Source organism: Alosa alosa, chromosome 14, assembly GCF_017589495.1.
Source record: "Alosa alosa isolate M-15738 ecotype Scorff River chromosome 14, AALO_Geno_1.1, whole genome shotgun sequence".
NCBI lineage: Eukaryota > Metazoa > Chordata > Actinopteri > Clupeiformes > Clupeidae > Alosa > Alosa alosa.
In genome coordinates, this window is record NC_063202.1 from 11,489,236 (window position 1) to 11,508,970 (window position 19,735).

The following is a 19,735-nucleotide window of genomic DNA, read 5'->3' on the forward strand; positions in this document are numbered from 1 at the left end:
AATGTTTGTGTAAAATCATTGCGGTATGTACAAACAGGCCGCAATGATGTAAAAGCAAGCCTTTGCCTGTCGCGGAGCTTAAAATGGCAGATTATGATTGTCATGTCATGCATATGCATTCATGGGATGATCCAGGGGAAAGTGGGAGTTTAGCGAAAAGATGGGAGGGGAAGAGTAAAGAGCCTAGTTATGTATTCCGTGGGTATGTACAAAGACTGCTCCTGAAAGCGCACGTCTATTCTGCGCCTAAATACTTCCGCCTTGTAAAAGCAGGTGTTAATCCAAATTGCAGTTCAATGCGTCAATAAGAGAACCTTTCAAAGACAACAGAATCGCTATTTAGAACACCAGTTTTTGTGGTGAAAGTATTTGTACTACCAAAAGCAACCTTAACTTTTGTTGGCCTTACTTTTACTTTCACGTCATTCACTTAAACTTTCCTACTTGCTAGATTTGACCAATCTTCCATAGCCTACGTGCACAAGTAGTTTGAGTAGAACTACTGATCTTCATTATCTCCCTGCTTGTTTACATCTTATCATATATGGTATTATTTCATGATCGCTAAACGTTTGAGTCTTTAATGTTGTCATCAGTTAACTTCATTCAACTGTGCTTATAGGCGCTGCCATTTAGTTGTGGACGTTCGTAAATTGTGTTTATGGGCGGAGAAGGGCAGATAAAGGTGCAGTTTACACTAAGGATTGAATGATTGATAAATAGCCTACGTCGGAAACTTGGGTCTGACAGCGTTCGCAATCTGCGGTGTGTCCATGGCGCTGATAACGCTACGTTCGCAAATGTACGTACATCTGGCCCGGTGCGTGCTGAGGCTGCGTGCTCAGTCCGCTGCTCTTCACCCTGCTGACGATGACTGCACTGCAACCTACAGCAACAATCACATAGTGAAATTTGCTGGCGACACAACTCTGGTGGGTCTCATCACCAAGGGCTTAATTTGAGACTCAATACAGGTTGGAGGTCGACCATCTGACCACGTGGTGCAGGGACAACAACCTCCCTGCTGAACGCCAGCAAGACCAAAGAGATTGTTGTTGACTTCCGGAGAGGTCACACCCAACACCTGCCACTGACCATCGACGGTGCTGTGGTGGGAGAGCGAGCAGCACCAAATTCCTGGGGGTGCACATCAGTGAAGACCTCTCCTGGACCACCAACACTGCATCACTGGCGAAGAGAGCTCAGCGCCGCCTGTGTACTTCCTGGGCGAAAACTCAGGCGAGCAAGTGCTCCACCAGCCATCATGACCACATTCTACCGAGGCACCATTGAGAGCATCCTCCAGCTGTATCGCTGTGTGGGGCGGAAGCTGCACTGAATACAACAGGAAAGCCCTGCAGCGCATAGTGAACACAGCTGGAAGGATCATTGGTGCTTCACCCCCCTCCCTGAAGGACATTTACACCACCCACCTCACCCGCAGAAGGCGACCAAAATTGTGAGTGATGCAAGTCACCCCGGCCACAATCTGTTTGATCTACTGCCCTCTGGGAAGAGGTACAGAAGCCTGCGCTCCCCGCACTACCAGACTCACTAACAGCTTCATACACCAAGCTGTAAGGATGCTGAACTCTCTCCTCCTCTCCCCCTCCACCCTCAGCTACATAACATCCTGGACATTGGACCCACAATGGCCGCCTGCACTACTCCACCTGCACACTTGAACACTTGCACACTTGTACACTTTACAACTTGGTGTTGTTGTCCTGAAAACACAACACTTCTGCTGCTCTTACATAACTTGCACCACTATGCCACTTTCTTTATTACTTAGGTCAAACAGTATTTTATAGTATTTTACAGTATTTGCACTAGTATTTTATTGACTGTCTATGCACAATTTCAACAAAATTTTGCTGCTCTTATTTTTTCATTATTATTATATGTGCCCTCTTATTTACTTATTTACTTACTTTTTTTTGTTTACTTGAATGTTATGTTTGTCTGTGGACTTAAAATTGGTCAAATATGTCTTGTCTTCACCGTGGGATAGTGAGAAACGTAATTTCGATCTCTTTGTATGTCTGGAACATGTGAAGAAATTGACAATAAAGCTGACTTTGACTTTGACTTTGTGTGTCTACAGTATGTGCACATCTGTGCTTCTGTGTGTGTGTGTGTGTGTGTGTGTGTGTGTGTGTGTGTGCGCATCTGTGCCTGTGTGTGTGTGTCCTTCTGTGTACATTTGAGCTTTTGCAAAGCTCTAGTAATGTGTAACATAAATAGCCTGCTGTAAATCAATATTCAGACTGGCAGCAGGATGCAATGCTGCACATATCAGTGTCCCCCACCTCAACCCTGCTCTTACACACACACACACACACACACACACTATGCGCACATAGACACACACACACGCACACACACACACACACACGCGTACACACTCTCTCTCTCACACACACACACACACACTGGTGCGCCTCTCTATTTCAGCACATGATTATGTTGGGGCTCTGGGCCTTTCCTCTGAGCCAGTGGCATGGTTTCACTACAACCACTCCTCACACACCGGAGGCACGCCGTCATGTGTGTGTGCGTTACAGCTCAACACTGACAGAAAGAGAGAAAGAGAGAGAGAGAAAGAGAGAGAGAGAGAGAGAGAGAGAGAGAGACAGCAATAGAGATAGAGAAAAAGAGAGAGAATGATACAAATACTGTACAAAGACTGAAAGAGTGAGGCAGAGATAAAGATAGAAAGGGAGAGAGAGGGAAAGAGAGAGAGAAAGAAAAGAGATGAGAGACCGAAAAGACGAGGGAGAAAGCCAGAGAGGGCAAGAGAAAGAGTGTGTGAGCGCGGTTATGTGCGTGTGGGTGTGTTTATGTGAGAAAAAGTGCCATAAATAACCATAGCCTGGCAGATCCAACCATGCGCATAAAGCAGTTTGTGTGTGTGTGTGTGTGTGTGTGTGTGTGTGTGTGTGTGTGTGTGCGTGTGAGCGTCTGTGTGTGTGAGCGTGAGTGTGAGTGTGTGTGTGTGTGCTGAGACTCTGCTCCAGTCTCATCAGACTCTCTCTGGGGAGGAGGGGTTTATTCCTTTCCCTTTGATGCAGAACCTCATTAGCGCCTCTGCCGGCTCTGAACCGGCTCTATACTGCCCTAATAACACATCCAGAGATGACCAAGAACATTGCCTGCAAATATTAAGACGGCTTTGATTTCCAGCCAATGCCCCTTAGACAATTTCTTGTGTTATGCATATAAAATATATCTGACACCATCAAAATGTTCAAATCTATGGAAAAAGTTGAGATTAATGCAAGTCTCTTCCTGAAGGAGTGCTTGCTGTGTCCATTATTTCTGGGGAAATCTTGCAAAATGCAATGCTTTTTTTCTTAATATAAAATGTACTGTACAATATCTGTAGCAAACAAACCCTTTGCAGTCACACACACAAAGACAGACACAAACACATTAACACAGTTAGCTGTATAGCTTCAAGCAGTTTTCCAGTCTATAGTTAGCTTGAAAGGCTACTCTGAAGCATGCCACACACACACGCACGCCACACGCACGCCACACGCACGCCACACACACACACACCTCCAGGAATGAGACAGCACATCCTCTACGTTGAGACAGGTGCAGAATTTGTTTTCATGGGAAGAAAGCCAAAGAGCATAACTCACTCCTCTAATGACCAACACACACACACACACACCACACACACACACACACACACAAACACACACACACGCAAACACACACACGCAAACACACACACGCGCACACACACACTGCACGGCACGGAGACAGTGTTCCCTTATTATGATTGGTCATAAGAATCTGTTCCATTTCAGCTTCAGTGACATACAGCACTATTCTCATCATCACAGCAGAGGCTGAAGCACTAGCACTGGGATGTGAAAGTGATTTCCTCGCATGAGAAAAAGGGACATTTCTCTGGAGCTCAGCTCTTGTCTGTTCTGACGAGCATGAGAACCCAGCTGAACCCAACTGCTTTAGTGGCCTGATAATGGGCCGGAGCGAAAGCCCTTTGGGGCAGTTCATCAGCAAACAGACCGAGCTGAGCTCCAGAGAAATCAGATGGATTTACTGGAATTAAACACAACAGCCCGCCTCCAAACCCAAACTTAAGTGCCCTCTCAAAAATCCAAAACACATTTGACTGGGGTGGGACAAACAAGGCTGCGGTGTGCCCCGGCAGGCTGCGGTCAAATCCAAATGATATTACATGCTGCGCTGACCCGGCCAAATTAACCACATCCGATAAACTTGAACTGAACTCATACTGCTCTAACGACTAATGATGTGGCTGGACAGAGTAGAGAGGTAGAGGGCACGAACCTTCCGGAAGAGTCTCTGGCTGCCTCCGCCGGCTGAGGTGGGGTAGTAGATGTAGACGTTGTGGTCCTCGGCAGACACCGGCTTCTCCACAAACGGTTTGGGGAACACCTCTCCATTCACCTCCACATGGTCCTCCCCCTCCACCAGATTACACTCTGCAGGGAGGAGAGCCCGTGGACACAGCACACTTCTTTATTATTAGAACCAGCCCCTGTGTGTTAACCTCGTAGCTGAAGACATTTATCAAAATCAATGTGTAAATGCAGAAAGGCAGGAAATTAGGGTAATTGACAATGGAAATAATCGTTATCCCTCGTTGGAAGAATCTGTTTTTTCTGATCTGATTCTCATTTTAATGAGCAGAACAAACATATTTAATTTGGAAATGAAGCAAAACAAAATTATTAGTGACTACACTGATCCAAACTAAACAAAATAGGTTAAGTTTTTTTTGGAGTTTTCTGTGTAAAGAACATCTGGCCGGTAGAAAAGAAGCCAAGAAGACATATCATGTTTGAGCCGGACCATTCCTCCTCCTTTGTCCTATGAGAGACTTGGGGAAGAATGGCCATAATGTGCAACAGTAGTCTAATAACAGAGCTTCCTTTCTCTGGAGACGGAGGGCCGATGCTTGCGTGATGTTGGTTTAGATATAATGACTAATGACTGGCAGACAGACGCATCAGAACACTGCGTCTTCAGACACTCAGCTCAGCTCCACATTAGGAGCTATATTTACCCACAGACCAAAATAAACCGTCGCTCGGCCAGATAACAGGAAATGGAACTGACGAGAGTCTTGTGAGATCTTTTCTTTCTCTCCTTGCTTGCGTGACAGAGAGAAAGAGAGAGACAGAGAGAGGGAGAGGGAGAGAGAGAGAAATGTTCAAGGAGAGAGTCTTTTTGTTCCTCTGGTAGCTCGCAGGTTTCTGTTCTGTGAGATCAGAAAGCTGCAGAGAGCCGGGAGATGAGAGGAGGTAGCCAAATACTGCACTATAAATAAGGCTCTCTGGTCTCATCTCACCTTGTGGTTTGTCTGGGTCCCGGTTGAGCACGGCGTAGCGCGGCAAGTCAATGCCCTCCTCCTGCAGGATACGGTACACCTCTCTCCTGATGGGCCATAATCACAGGCATGAACTCACCCCTGCACACCACTCTGTTCTGGCTTTTAGAGTGCAGCTTGAAAAGTGCTTATTGTGACACAACATCCCCTCTCTTCCACACCAATGTCAAAGTCATTTGGCCTTAGTGACAAAATGCTATGTGAAGTTTCGATGGCGTAATCATTCATGTCGGCTTTCCAAAACTACAATTACAGCTAGAAGATGGGTTGCCAGCTGGTAGTCATACCGACAGTGACAACTACAAATTACGGCAGCAGCAAACTGTTATCTAAGACAGATAATTGTAGCATAAGCTCTAAATGGCTTTACAAAAAACACATTTGCAGGATAAAACATGGAAATTACCCTGGGTGGTAACTGTCCTCCATGCCATAATGAAATGCATCATACCACCCAAGGTTTAGGTTATTTTAGTATAACTGAATGGTGCACTGTTTTTATACATACATACTTGTGTGAAACATCTTACATGCTTTATAGGGAAGAGGGGACCGAGCCTGACCGCAATTCCCACAGTACATTAAAACAGCACTTTATCCCAAATTGGGGTGCATGATAGTCTAGTGTTATTAATAACATGCAACAGATGTATTCACATGTAATGTTTTACATTCACTTTGGATTATGGACCTATTCTTCAAATCTCCAAAGCTGTGCTGTATTGTTTCTTCACAAGCAATCTGGAGGTGAGAACTGGGTGCCCAGGTGTTGGGTACTATACCTGTCTTGTATGTAGTACTGCATATTCAGGTCATTGATCAGAAGTGGGTTTCTGAGTTTGGCGTAGCTTACTGCTTTATCCAGTGGAAAGCCTGTGAACGCAGGACAACAGAGTCAATGGTATCTTAAAATTCCTCTGTCAGTAAAAATGACCTCAAACCAAACCAACACGGGTCAGCATGTCATCATCACTGTCACAGGGTGTTGTCGTAATGACAGTAAACAGTCTGTGTGTTTACGTGAGGGGGACGACTGGGCCGGCTGCTCATTAAGTCCCTGCTGTGTGATTCTGGTCAGCTAAAAAAAAGCGAGCCAGGACATTCTTGTTGGTTTTCTCATTTATTTCTGAGGAGGCAGATGTCTGTTGTGTATCTGTGTGCTGTCTTTTCAGATCACCGGGGGAAGCTAGATCTTAGAGTTTGGTAAATTTAGGATTATTCAAGGTCACCCTTAGTGTAACACTGGCTGATACTAACGTCTCTAATAGGAAAGAATTCAGCATCAGCACCAATATGTTTTAGCCTGAGCACCTGTCTCAGTAGACATGTCCTCTTTTTAATTAATTGAATTCTCACCAGGCTTCACTTCTTAAAAATACTTTTTTTATGGAGAGATCTTGTAGAAACTACAGGTACCCACTGGCCCCAACCATTAAAGTCCTGTAACATGCGGAGTTAATTACAGGGACAATTAGCCCACATTTGGTTTTCCATCCAACTTAGCAATGCAAATCTTGACTATTCAAGTGGAAACGCTTAAAATGGAAATGATAGTAAATTTGAATAATAGTGCATACGGAAAGTATTCACAGCGCTTCACTTTTTCGTTATGTTTCATACTCCTCTTAAAATGGATTCAATTATTATTTTGTTCTCATCAATCTACACACAATACTGCAACACCCCACAAAAAAACAAATGTTTGGAGTGTTTTGTAAATTTATAAAAAAAAATAATGTTGTATGTCAGAGTGAAAATCAAGCCACGAGGTCGAGAGAATTATGCTTCTCTCATTTTCTCAAATGAACTCTATATCTCATTCATAGTGACCATTGGGTCCTTGGTTACCTGTCTGACCAAACTCTTCCATTTGAGAAGGATGGAGACTATTGTGCTCTTGGGCACTTCCAATGCTGCAGAAATGTTCTTGTACCCTTCCCCAAATCTGTGTCTTCACACAACCCTGTCTAGCAGGTCTACGGACAATTCTCTCGACCTCGTGGCTTGGTTTTCACTCTGACATACACCATCATCTGTGAGACTTTATATAAAGAGAGGTGTGCCTCTCCTAATAATGTCCAGTGAATTCATTTAGGCACAGGTGGACTCCAATAAAGTTTTAGAAGCATCTCAAGGACCATTGATAAAAGGAGGATGCACCAGAGCTCAATGGCAAGTGTCATAACAAAGGGTCTGAAAGAGGAGTCTGAAACATAAAATGTGGAAAAAGGGAAGTGCTGTGAATACTTTCTGTATGCACTGTATATAGAACCAAGAAATTCATTGGAGTATAATGCATTCAAGCATATACTGTAGGGCAGGCCTATTCAACTAGCGGCCCGCTTACTGGGTGTGGAAAGTTTTTCAGCACACACTCATTCTCCATCAATAAATCTCACTCCAAGCTGAGTTGGCAGCCATGACTCATTTTTCTCAACTAGCCCCAATTATGATGTGGTGTGATGTGTCACAAAGTATGATGTGTGATTTTAGCCACATCATATTTTGTGGTTTTCCTATCTGTCCCTCTTGGTACAGAAGTTGAATAGCCCTGTATATTAGTGCAGGGCGATATGTGGCAAAAAAAAGGTGTTTGGAACATTTCATATAGATTTTTGCAAAGTATGATTTTTCACTTCTTCAGACCCTATAGTTTGCAAAACTACCTGTTTCCAATTTTTTCCCAGACTGCACAGGTCCAAAATCCAAGATGGCGGATATATCACCAAAAATTGCAAATAATCACCTTTTTAAACATTTTAAATATGGATATATGTGAGGTATTATCATTATATACATACATTTTCTAATAAAAATTGAACGGCTTAGGTAATAAATATGATCACGGGTGACATGAGATGTCATGATTATCAACCAGTGATGGGTGTAACCACCATTATGCTATTTATTGGCATACCCGGAAAAACACATTGACTGATTAAAAGTTTCCTTCACATAACCTAATAATCATTTGAATTAAAGTAATGTTCTGCAATCACCACAATAGATTCGATTAGATTCAACTTCATTGTCATTGCAGAGTACAAGTATGAAGACAATGAAATGTGGTTTGCGTCTAATCAGAAGTGCAAAAAAGGAGAAAAGTGCAATGTGATATAGAAAGTATAAACAGGTGGTGCATAGACAGGTCAAGAAATTTAGTGCAGTGTAGACTAGTTGATTTATATAAGGTAGAGAGGTTTAGAGTAATATAAATATGTGCAGTGTATATTAGCAGTTACCTTATAAAAGCAGAATAAATATGGCTTTGTAATGTGAACAATGTGTAAACAACATATATTGGGGGGGGGGTGTCTGCCTCCTTGTTGTTCCTGTCAAGGTTGCTATGGTCGTGGACACCTCAACAGGCACAGGCAAGGAGGCATTGGGCGGGGTTGGGGGTGGGGGCTTTGTAGGTTGGTTGTCACCGGGATGCAGAGCTAGAGTTCAGCTGCAGGAAAGCTTCCTCTGAACCTGCTGTGCGCCTTATGCAAGCATCACTTGCCCTGGATGGCCTCAATGGAGGGGAGTGAGGAACTGGTGATGCGTTGGGCAGTTTCCACCACCCTTTGCAATGCTTTTCGGTCGTGGGCAGAGCAGTTGCCATACCAAACTGTGACACAGTTGGTAAGGATACGCTTGATGGTGCAGGGGTAGAAGTTCACCAGAATCTGAGGAGCCGGTGGACCTTCTTTAGCCTCCTCAGATAGAAGAGACGCTGGTAAGCCTTCTTGATCAGGGTAGAGGTGTTGAGGGTCCAAGAGAGGTCCTCAGAGATGTGGACACTCAGAAATCTGAAGCTGGTGATACACTCCACTTCAGTCCCATTGCTAGCTTTAGACTTCCTGAAGTCCACAATGAGCTCTTTTGTCTTTAATAATTCTGTTAACAAGACTTTCAGGAAATTGTGGGAACATATGAATTTGTTGATTATATGCAAGCCTAATGCTGTCCACTACAGCTAAGTCTGCCTTCATCCATGAATTGTGACTGGTTTCAGAAACAGCATCATCTGAACAATCTATAGAGAGTAGCTCAGTGCAATTAACACACACATTGGATGGCATCTTGATAGATGGCATGGCTGTTGTGCAGGAGATGGTTGTCAGGAAAAGTGACAAACTGTTGCTAAAATCTGGTCCATACAATGGGAAAAGCACATGATAAGGGATACAAAATACAAGACTACACCAATCAAAGACTTTAAAGCTTGCCTGGGATCAAAGGAAACCAAAGCCAACCTCGTCCTCTACCTTGCTCATAAAGCTGTTGAACTATGTAAACTGCCAGTCACAGATCACACACACAAAGGTGGCAGTAGCAGTAAATAATTTTGGCAAAACCCCACATATCTACACATGTCCCACAGACGTCTTGGTGTTTGCCCTTCACAGGGTACCAGACATCAACAAAGACAGTCTCATTATCATGGGCACTGGAGAGCGTTGACATCGAAAAGATACATCTCAGAGATCTTGACGTACCCTAGCGGCAGCAAATGTAATTTCCAGCCAGGGTAGTCTAGCAACTCTCCGTTGGCTTGTGAGGTGGAAAAAACAAACTTCGGTCCGGCCAATCACATCGTGCATAGAGTCGGTGGACCTATCGGGTATTCTATTGTATCCCATCCCATCAGGAAATTGATGGACAACCGTTTGTCCCGCCATTTACCGTTTATCCCGTGGGAAAGGAAAGGTTTCTGTTTCAAGTCAATCAAGTCATGATGATGTCATTAACACACTTGTAGGCTTGTAGTAGGTCCTCATCCATCTCCAGACGTGTTAGCTGGATGTGAGACATTTGTGTGTCAACTCCTCAAAACATGGTTTTCAAACAGCTAAAGCCCTTCGGTGGAACTCGGGAACTAGGGAAATCCCATCCCTTATGATTGCCCTACCATCGCCTATTGCTGTCCCCATGCTCGGATTTCTACCCGCGCAGCCTAGAGACCCACTACTTGCCCTAAGAGGAATCCTAATCCCTATGGACAATTCATCCCCTACACTGGACTATTTGAACTTAACACTAAATAGGATTCATGAATTATCATACTGGTTATGTAACCATCTAACCACTTTGTAACATATACCTCAGGTGGCTCTAAATACCATGTTATTCTCTGTATATAGACCTTACTGTCCTGTAACTGACCACAGGCAGATGGTTCAGGCCCTTGAGTAGTGGATCTGCTTGAGGCTTGAGTTTTTCCTCGCCCCTGTTACTAATGGGCTCTGTCTGAATGTTTAACACTCTGTAAAGCGCCATGAGACATGGGTAATGTTTTGACGCTCTATAAGTGAAATTAAGTTGAAATTGAAATTCTGAGAGCACACAGGCAAGCAAATGTTTGGGCACAAGATACAGTGCCTGCTCCAAAGATTCTTGACTCACTATTACTGGGATGGAGGCAAATTGTTGATGGGCAATGGGCTCCTGTTTTGTCAAAACTTCCACCAGCACCAGAAGCTGTTGTGGAGCTTGTGAAGTGCTGTTGTCTTGCCAGCCAATACAGTAGAAAGTGTTCTTGCAAGAGTAACAACTGACCATTCACACAACTTTGCAGGTTTGAAGGCTCTGAGGAGATGTGCAATATTAAAAAGACAGTGACAGTGGTGAGGATAAATACTTGAGTGACAATGACAATGTTTTGTTGAACTCTTAAATAATGAAACAAGATGCAGATTTTAAAACAATTTTCATTTTTTTTCCATTTTTTCTCCAAATTTCTTGGCAAATGATGCAATACATCTTTTGTAAATAGTCTGTACCTCACTTGTCTACCTTATTATGACCGCCAAGAGCTTGTTTTTGCGGGGTCATATAGGTTTAGTTAGATTTTTTTTTTTTTTTTTTTTTTTTTTTTTTTCCGCATGCCCAAATTTCCGTCAATGATTCCCAGGACACTGAAAGACCGGGGTACACAAAACTTGGTGGGCATGTAACCCCACATGGATAGCATGGAACCATCGTTTTTCATTTTGATCTGTAGCCCCCCTGCTGGACTGGACCCCCCGAAAGGAGGGTAGGGCAGACACAGATTTCTGTGAATATCTCAAAACCGTAGGGTTTAGGAGGCCCATTTTTTTTTTGTATGTTGATCTCAAGGGGCCATGTCAACCCATTCCATAACCACTCATTTCATGTATAGCCACCTAGTTAAACACAAAAAAAAAAAAATGAGGTGTTGTAATTGAAGGTATCTGTGACCCAACATAGTCAAAACTGCACGAAATTGGAAGTGTAGGATCATTATGACACCCTCTGTATGCACGCCAAGTTTTGTGGAATTCGCTCATGGAGGGCCACACAATAAATTAATGTATGTTACTATACACCAACTGGCCTGTAGGTGGCGGAGACAGTTTTTCTGTGAATATCTCGAGAACCGTGGGGCCTAGGAGGTCCACCTTTTTATGTATGTTGGTCTTAAGGGGCATGTCAACCCATCCCATTACCACTTATTTCATGTATAACGCCACCTAGTTAAAAAATTAAAAAGCAAAAATTAGGTGTTTTCATCACAATATCTCTGGCTGACAAGGTCAAAACTGCACGAAATTAAAAGTGTAGGATCATTATGACACCCTCGAATGCATGCCAAGTTTTGTGTACTTTCGTTCATGGGGGCCTTACAATAAAATAATTTATGTGTACATTTAGTGACGTGCACCAACAAGGATTCCCGGACACTGAAAGACCAGGGTACACAAAACTTGGTGGACATGTACCCCCACATGGATAGCATGGAACCGCTATTTTTCGTTTTGATCTGTAGCCCCCCTGCTGGACTGGACCCCCCGAAAGGAGGGTAGGGCAGACACAGTTCTCTGTGAATATGTTGAGAACTGTAGGGCCTAGGATGACCATTTTTTTCCGTATGTTTGCCTCCAGGGGTCATGTTAACCCATTTCATGTGCACACATGTGCACAAACAGATACACACACACACACACACACACACACACACATACATTCACAGTAATCATACGTATGACACATACTCACACAGTAGACATATGTACGCTTGCATGCACAGGCACATACGCAGGCACACACACACACACACACACAATCAAGAATTTCTCAGAATTATGAACAGGCAAGATGGAGGTGGGGTTGTATAAAATGAATTTTACATGTGAAATCTATGAACTAATCATGTTTTGGTACTTGTTGTCTAGCAGATACCAGTGAGAATTGAGTGTGGATAATGCAATTTAGTGAGACAGAATCATATAGGCCTTTCAGCGTGATTTCTTTTTGTGGAAAAAATGTGCTGGACTGGGCGGCGGTCATATTTTGTACCGCTCTGCGGTACATCTAGTTATGTGTATATTTATCAAAAAATTTGACCACTTTAAGCCTTTATATTATTTTTCTGCATATTTTGTCCACCATCTTGAATTTTGGCACTGAAAATTAAGAAAGAAATTGGAAACAGGTTGTTTTGTATTCAATGGGGTCCTAGCAAGTAAAAAAATCACCAGTTGCAAAAATCTATATGAACTGTTCCTAAAATTACACGATTCCCCATACTATATAGGGTACAATGCAACTAAGGTTGATGGAACAGGTTTATACCCATCAAATCGCATTTGACATTTCATGATGTGTTTCTGTTTTCGTTCCATTTAACTCATCCCTTTATTAAGAGAGTGGCCATTTTATTGACATCGCCCAGCAAATGGAAACACACAGACTCACATTTCTTTAAGCCAAACTCTCATGATTGAGCTTTAAATGTGTGGAGGACATTTACACCACCCAAGGCGACCACAATTGTGAGTGATGCAAGTCACCCCGCTCACAATTTATTTGATCTACTGCCCTCTGGGAAGAGGTACAGAAGCCTGCGCTCCCGCACCACCAAACTCACCAACAGCTTCATACACCAGGCTGTTAGGATGCTGAACTCTCTCCCCCCTCACCCCCCTCCACCCTCAGCTACATAACATCCTGGACTTTGAACCCACAATGGCTGCCTTGCACTACTCCACTTGTACACTTTGCAACTTGTTGTTGTTGTCCTGTTGTCCTGAAAACACAACACTTCTGCTGCTCTTACATAACTTGCACCACTATGCCACTTGCTTACCTAGGTCAAACAGAACTACCTCAGCCATTTATTGGCCTGACTTTGCACTATTATATTGACTGTCTATACACAATTTCAACCCAATTTTGCTGCTCTTATTTCTTCATTGTATGTGCCTTCTTATTTACTCATTTATTGTTTACTTGAATGTTATGTTTGTCTGTGGACTTAATTGGTAAAATATGTCTTGTCTTCACCGTGGGATAGTGAGAAACGTAATTTCGATCTCTTTGTATGTCTGGGCATGTGAAGAAATTGACAATAAAGCAGACTTTGACTTAGACTTTGACTTTGAGCTGAATGGAAGCCTAGCTAATGAGGGTACGAGTCAGGTGACCACAGGGCTCTGCTGACGGACCTTTGGAGTGGAAGGAGATGAGGCAGTCACAGAGTGGCCACTTCTCCACGGGCTCGTTGAGAATGACGTCCTCGGGGAAGATCACCACGGTGATGTACTCGAAGCGGCACAGTCTCTCCAGGATCTGAGTCATGGGTTTGGACTTGGACTTCTTCATCATGCAGCAGATCCCCATCACGATCTGCCTCTCTGGAGGCTGGAGAGAACACCGAGAAGAGGAGGGGAAAGAGGTGAAGAGAGGGAGTTAAAGCTGATCAATAAGAAAGGGGTTAGTAGAAAGAGTTGCTTTGGTGTGTGTGTGTGTGTGTGTGTGTGTGTGTGTGTGTGTGTGTGTGTGTGTGTGTGTGTGCGCGAGTGAGCAAGTCAATAACCAACACCAGGTTCAGCAGGAATGTGGGTAAATATCAGATGAGTTTACAGGCATAAGGGGTAAATATTATGTAGCTGGGCAGGTATATTTTGGCATCTGGGCAAACGGCTTCATATCTCAGGTGTGATGCAGGTGCAGGTTTTGTAGTGTAAACTGGCCGAAAACACAAGATCATATCAAAGTTCCACACACTGGCTAAGCCCAGCTGAGGCAGAGAAAATGTCTAAACATATTTTGGTTCCAGTTATGGCTATGGTTATGATCATGGTCACAGCAGTAATCCCATTTTCTGTTCTCCATTCTCAACCTTTCCCCATTCCAATTCATTTAATGATAAAGTTTCAAAGTTACTATTGACAAAATGATCATGAATCTGAGGACACTACAAAACCTTCTCAGTCAGCGACATGGCAACACACACAGGGAGCTGGCGGTTAAGGCTCAGGCAGATTGCTATAAAAGGTTAAGTCATGCTGAATTGTCATCCTTATAATTCCCTGTCTAACACTTTTGGTTGATGTGCAGCTTGGGCACAAGACCTAGGTCCCAGTTAGTGGTGCACGCTCTCCTTATGAAGTGCAGAGTCAGCGCGTGCAGCACTGTGATTAAAGTGAGACGAGTCGGAGATGATTCAGGGTTTTGAAGCCAAGGTGTGAGGTGTTACTTGGCGCCAGATCGGAGTTGGGTTGATGATGGTGCTTTTGTCCCTGTGATCTTTAGTCTTCAATGTCGCGTTTATGATGGTTTGTATGCAAACTCAGTTTCTCTTAATGGGATAATAACTTTGACTTTGGATTGACTCCTTTTTTAATCGTTAGTCAAACATTAGTCGTTTGCACCTATGAAAGTCTCAAAAAGTTATTTGTGCTAGGGTCCTTCTCTGGGTTTAGTCATTTGAAGTGGCCCAGGGCCTGCTGCTTGACTTGGGGCTTAGTGACCTGTGGCTGGGGGTGTAAAGGCACACATGTTCGTACCAAACCATTTAGGTAGAACACATCTGGCTCAATACAGATGTGTACCGAATGTACCAAATGCAGTCTTTAACAGTAATCACCAGTAGGCTTGGACACCATGTTTCAAATCCAAGTTTCCACACAAACATATTAAGCAGCGGACCATATAAACATGTTAACACTACCTTCAGGCGTACTGTACTGGAAATGAACCGAACCGTGACTTCAAAAACGAGGTACACACCGCACAGTGATTTTTAGACCCCTACCCGTGGCCCCAGAACGCTACGCACCGAGTCGGCCTCCTCGTCGTCCTCGTACAGCTCCACGTCGGTCCTCATGCTGCAGCCGTGGTCCGTTCCCTCGTGCTCATCGTCGTCCTCCTCGCCCACAAAGAATCTGGGAGCGCCGCGCTGGCTCGCACCCTGGCTGCCCGCCTCTGACATCACAGTCCACGACGGCGGCGGCTACAAGCCTCAGCGTACCGCCGCGCCATCGCACGCCGCTCACCGCACGCACGCACGCACGCACGCCCGCCACTCACCCAGCGAGAGGCGCCGTGCCAGGGGGCAGAGGCACGCTGCAATGACTCACAGGGGGTATCTGTTGGGAAGGACACACAACACAAGGCTCATGCAAGCAGAGAGACCGTTGATTGACCATTCAGGAGTCCTACATTCTACTTTGCTCCTCATGTCAGGCCTATAGGCTATGACTTAACTAAATAAATCATTGAAATGTAAGTCATACATAACTGAAAACCAAAACAGGCAATATATATATATATATATATATATATATATATAAATAATATATATATAAATAAAAAAAGGACAACCTTCAGTTGTCATTTATGAGCGGTATGAGCACTATACAAAAAACAATAATAAAAGGCCTCTACAAGATTGACTGTGCACAGGGATTTACCAGTAGAACAATCCTGGGTTGTGTTTGCATTTAAAACAACTCTAATCCGCTATAATCCAATCAAATGTAATCTGACCCACAGCAGCAGAATCACACAGCATGGCTGGACTCACCCGGTGGTCAGACCTGAGAAGAGAAGAGGGACGGCAGGCTGGGGTGGGGGATGAGGGGGTTGGTCTGATTAGGGTACGGAGCCTGTGATGGTGACAGGGGGACGCGGAGTGGTCATTCTCAGATCAGCCTCTTGTGCGGATTGCCTATGAGTGGGTAAGTCCAGATATGACCTCCTGATGATAAGCCATTCTTCATTGGGTTTGATTCCTGAACACACACACACAAAAAAAAAATCAGCAAAGTTGAAACTAAGAGGTAAGCAATGGGCTCTGTGCAAACCAGTTTGTTCTGTTTGTTGACATGGCTGTCATGGCAACACCTTAAAAAATTAGTGCTTTAGTTGTACCAAAACGTAAAAATTACGTGATTAATTTGGTACCACTGAAGCACTCCTCTTCAGGTGCGTGTGGATAGCCATGTCAACGAACAGGAAAGTGGTTTGCCAACTTCAAGTAAGCTAGTGCATACCAAGCATATCTCTTGTGATGCTGCATACAATTAAGCTTCAAAGACATAAGACCAGGCACATCTGAATGACCCTCTTAAACTTACGGAGAGGACCGTCGAACATCTTTACATAGCAAGATAAGCTGCAACAGTAGGTAGCTTGATACTTTATTACCTCCTGCTCTGTTAGTGCTAACAGCTTAGTCCCTCTGGACCCCCACCCACCTCCCTCCCTTAATAAAGCAGGAGGTCTGACACACCTGTCTGCAGTGTCCCCATGCAGGTGGGGGGTTGCCAGAGCAGGTGTGTCACTGAGGCACAGGTGGTTATCAGAAGAAGCCCAAGAAGGCAAGCTGGCCACCTCTGTGCGTTAAGAGGGCTTGGTGCCTTCCAAAGAAGAGGACAGACCCACAAATATACACATGCATGGACGCACACACACACACACACACGCACGTACACTCGCACGCACTCACACACGCACACACACAGGGATAGGAGTGCAATCCAAGCTATGCGAGTCCTGGCTCGCTCTGTGCCATCTGTGATACACAATATGCACTGAAAAGAATGTGCTTCCCTAAGTGCCCTTGCCCTTGGCAACAGAACCACCACTGAATGGGATGGCCTGGCATACTGTCAATATTTAGTCTCATTTCAGACAGTGTCTAATTGTTCACACCTGGCTAAGATAAAATAATTTGGGCTCAACTTTTCATATCAGGCTACACTCAATACAGTATGATCAAATGCTAGCAACTTTAATAGGAACAGAATTAGAAGGTTTTCAAAAGCAAAATCAAAGCAGTAAATATATGAATCATCTGTCAGCCTTGGCAGGTTCTAATCCGAACAGTTAGTTTGGTTTACCATACACCTGGTCTTGCTCTCGACCAAAAGTGATGGTAATTTAGTCGCTAATACTGTAACCACAGCTGTGTCAGCAGCTGGTAGTGCATTGACATTTTTACCTCGACCAGCTGTAAGGCCTGAGTAATAAAGTCCACCTCATGTCCTGAAACATTATCAGTGCCATCCTAGTGAACCATGACTTGCTAGCTGTTCAAGTCCTGGCTCCAAGGACACCTGGGCACTCCACTTCCTTGGCTGAGATAATTCGATTGAGGGAGGTAGAGCTTTAATCATTGTGTGCTGAAACAGCACAGACAATCTGGCTAGACTTAATAAGTCATCTTAAACAACTGACCTGTCGCTAAGCCCCGCCCCCACATTGTTACCGTGTGAAAACTCGGACAAACAAATCAGACTTGATTAGAAACATTGTGGACAATGGCAGCTGACAGTATATGAAAGCAGGCTTTGAGGACGTTTTGATCGATAAGAGGATTTACTTTCCTCCAGAAGCTATCAAAAGGGACTTCATTATGCTATGGAGGGGTGTATTCAAAACTTAAGAATACATACAAGGTGACAAGCAGTTGTGGCAAGTAGCCTTGCAAATCACCGTGCAAAAACCACTGACGTTAATGCTAGCTAGTGGAAGATTGATACTAAGATATGTTAGGTTACGTTAATATTTGATGTAGTAAGAATATAGTAGTTGGTTAATGAGCATTCATCTTGGGATTTAACTGGGAACCTGTGCCCACGTTGTTGGCTTAGTAGCCTACATTACGTCGAGCTGTTGCAAACACTGCTGATGAAAATATACCCCGTTTTATAGCCTCTCGGGGTACCAGCTATCAGAATTACACGTCCCCCATGCAAAACGTTTGACCATGGTTATCCGTCGGGGTTTTTTGAGTTAATAAACTCCATAAATAACCATTAATTTGACATTTTATGCCTGCTCCTTGTTGTTTCCTATGGAGTTGTCCGAGCTGATGTCCGAGTCCCATTGAGGCTGGACTGTCATTGGCTCATCAGCGTTCTAAGGGTGGCGCTTAGCGACAGGTCAATTGTTTATTCTCAAAGAACGCTATATTTATAAGTACACTGACCAAGCATTATTCATTAATACAATGTCGCCACAGGCAGGCAAGGCAGAGAGCTGACTCTTCTCGCCAAATACCAATTGCACGTCTGTCTCCATCCTTCCGTTCGATAGAAAACAGAGTATCAAAACCTGCGCTTTCCAATCCTATTTAACCCTGAAAATCCCCTTTGCATCTTGGCATCCAGTTTATTTAAAGCAAAGCCGTTTCCATGGATAACAGGATTACTGTGTTAAGCCTACATCTCCATTACACCTGCGTGCCAAACCAAGCCTAAAGCATTATTACTGCAACATGTGGTTGAATTTAAAATACCTATACTCGATTGCATGAAACGGCGTGGTTATTTACTTTAAGCGTCAAGTGTGCTGGGGATCATAATGAATATAGAGCCAATAAAGCGGTTGCGTAGAAAACCTATTGGGTCAGAAAGAGCAGTCTGACATGTTCCGCTAACAAGCGCCAGTGGAATGTTAAAAACAAATTCTGACTAACCTGAGAGAAGCGTATGTTAGCATGGCTAGACCCATGGAATTTAGCAACGTCGCCTGATATTACATTCGCCTCTGAAGTTCGACTGGACTGTACAGCATTCCAGGTTTTCACATCGTTGGAGTGCAGTGCAATGTTAAAACATCACTTGTTGCACCATTTACCGTTTTAGCCGTTGGTGTTGGTGTCGACAACAAATGTCACACATATAACAGAGTTAACATATTGCTATACATCTTATTCCATCATAAAATAAACGTATGAAATGTCCCTCTCAATTTGAAAACGCCTGCAGAAGAAGGCTCGCTTCAATTGCAGCCGACCAAAGCAAGCAACCGGGCCATTAGCTTGTGAGCTAACAGTGGCAGATAGCTAACAATTCAATGTAAACAAGTCACTTTGTTCATGCCATTTGAAACATTAAGTCTGCTGTAAACTTGAGCTGCAACGAATCACCGAAGACGATCCTAGGCTCAAATATGAAAAAGTGAATCAGCATGTCATTGTGTAGCCTATAATACAGCATTGTGCAATAAAACACAGCGGTACTTACAGATAAACCGTTTTGTTGACGTTTGACTGCTTCCTTCTCCGTTGACAGCTTTTGAAGTGTAACCAACCTTGTTGTGTGA

At 43.9% G+C, this 19,735-nt stretch overlaps 1 protein-coding gene across 1 annotated transcript in view; it reads right to left on the minus strand.

The window, feature by feature from the left end:
- Positions 1 to 19,735, minus strand: part of ppip5k1a (diphosphoinositol pentakisphosphate kinase 1a) — a 68,407-nt gene that overhangs the window by 48,511 nt on the left and 161 nt on the right. The window contains exons 1-7 of the mRNA XM_048262322.1: positions 19,657 to 19,735; positions 16,209 to 16,416; positions 15,462 to 15,771; positions 13,846 to 14,041; positions 6,175 to 6,265; positions 5,354 to 5,439; positions 4,330 to 4,484 (exon numbers count right to left, since the gene is read on the minus strand). The exon at positions 19,657 to 19,735 is cut by the window's right edge and continues 161 nt beyond it. Coding sequence (XP_048118279.1) covers positions 4,330 to 4,484; positions 5,354 to 5,439; positions 6,175 to 6,265; positions 13,846 to 14,041; positions 15,462 to 15,614 — 681 coding nt within the window. The 5' untranslated portion in view covers positions 15,615 to 15,771; positions 16,209 to 16,416; positions 19,657 to 19,735. The remainder of the gene's footprint in view (positions 1 to 4,329; positions 4,485 to 5,353; positions 5,440 to 6,174; positions 6,266 to 13,845; positions 14,042 to 15,461; positions 15,772 to 16,208; positions 16,417 to 19,656) is intronic.